We start from the raw sequence: 928 nt of genomic DNA on the forward strand, positions 1-928 counted from the left end.
GTGAAAGGTTCAGAGATCAGACTGAAAACTAACATAAACCTTTAGTTCTGAGGTACCCGTTCTGGGACTGTTGACCAACGAAGGAAGTCCAGGAGATAAACCCAGTAGGTGTAAGACGAGCTTGGAGGAAGCGATCGCTGTCGCAAACAGAATTGCAGAGAGGCCTTAGGAAGTTGGATCCTGAGTGGCCACACCTGGGCACGCGGAGACGGAGATGGAATACATCACCTGGAAATGGGCTCCAGCATGGTGACCGTAGCATCTGACTTCTGACGCCCCACAAATGCAGGAACACTCTCGACTCCCCCTCCCCGCCCCCAAAAAATAAAGTGTCAGGTAGAAGCTCTAAACTCAGACTGGTTCTGTTGTCAGGTGAGTCTCCATGTCTGCGCTGGTCGCACTTCTTTACCTTCAAGACTTCAAAGTAAATTCAGGTTTGGAAGTGACAGGTTTTCCCCGTAGGGTGTGTTTCGGCGGAAGAGTGTCAGTTCTGTTTCCAGGGCTCTGGAGCCCTCCGCAAGCGCTGTTACCTTCTGGGTCAGCGCCTTTGGATGAAAGGCTGAGCCGTGCAGAAATGCGCTCCGGCCGGCGCCGTGAGCTTTGCAGATGCGTCTCAGACCTCGGGTCCTGCCCGCGGCCTCAGAACACGTTCTCGTGCGAGCCGAGTACATATTCTCTGAAAACTCATTGAAGTTTCTGGCTTCTACACTAGTGTTGTGCAGCGGGAGATTTCAAATCAGTGATGTTTTTCTTCTCCGACCTCACAGGAGACCCAACAGTGGGCAAGACTGCCCTGGCACAGATCTTCCGCAGCGACGGGGCCCATTTCCAGAAGAACTACAGTCTGGTGAGCTGTGGGAGTTGAGGCCTGGCTTCAAGAGAAGGGAGCAGTTAACCCTAAGTCACTTTGCAAAATTCCCTGAAGAAG

The 928-nt window shown here is 52.6% G+C and overlaps 1 protein-coding gene across 1 annotated transcript in view; it reads left to right on the plus strand.

Annotated features, from left to right (window-relative positions):
• IFT27 (intraflagellar transport 27) overlaps positions 1 to 928 on the plus strand; it is a 25,206-nt gene that overhangs the window by 10,192 nt on the left and 14,086 nt on the right. The window contains exon 2 of the mRNA XM_012637990.1: positions 768 to 847. Within this exon, the coding sequence (XP_012493444.1) occupies positions 768 to 847 (80 nt within the window). The remainder of the gene's footprint in view (positions 1 to 767; positions 848 to 928) is intronic.

This window comes from Propithecus coquereli, unplaced genomic scaffold, assembly GCF_000956105.1.
Source record: "Propithecus coquereli isolate 6110/MARCELLA unplaced genomic scaffold, Pcoq_1.0 Scaffold126, whole genome shotgun sequence".
Taxonomy (NCBI): domain Eukaryota; kingdom Metazoa; phylum Chordata; class Mammalia; order Primates; family Indriidae; genus Propithecus; species Propithecus coquereli.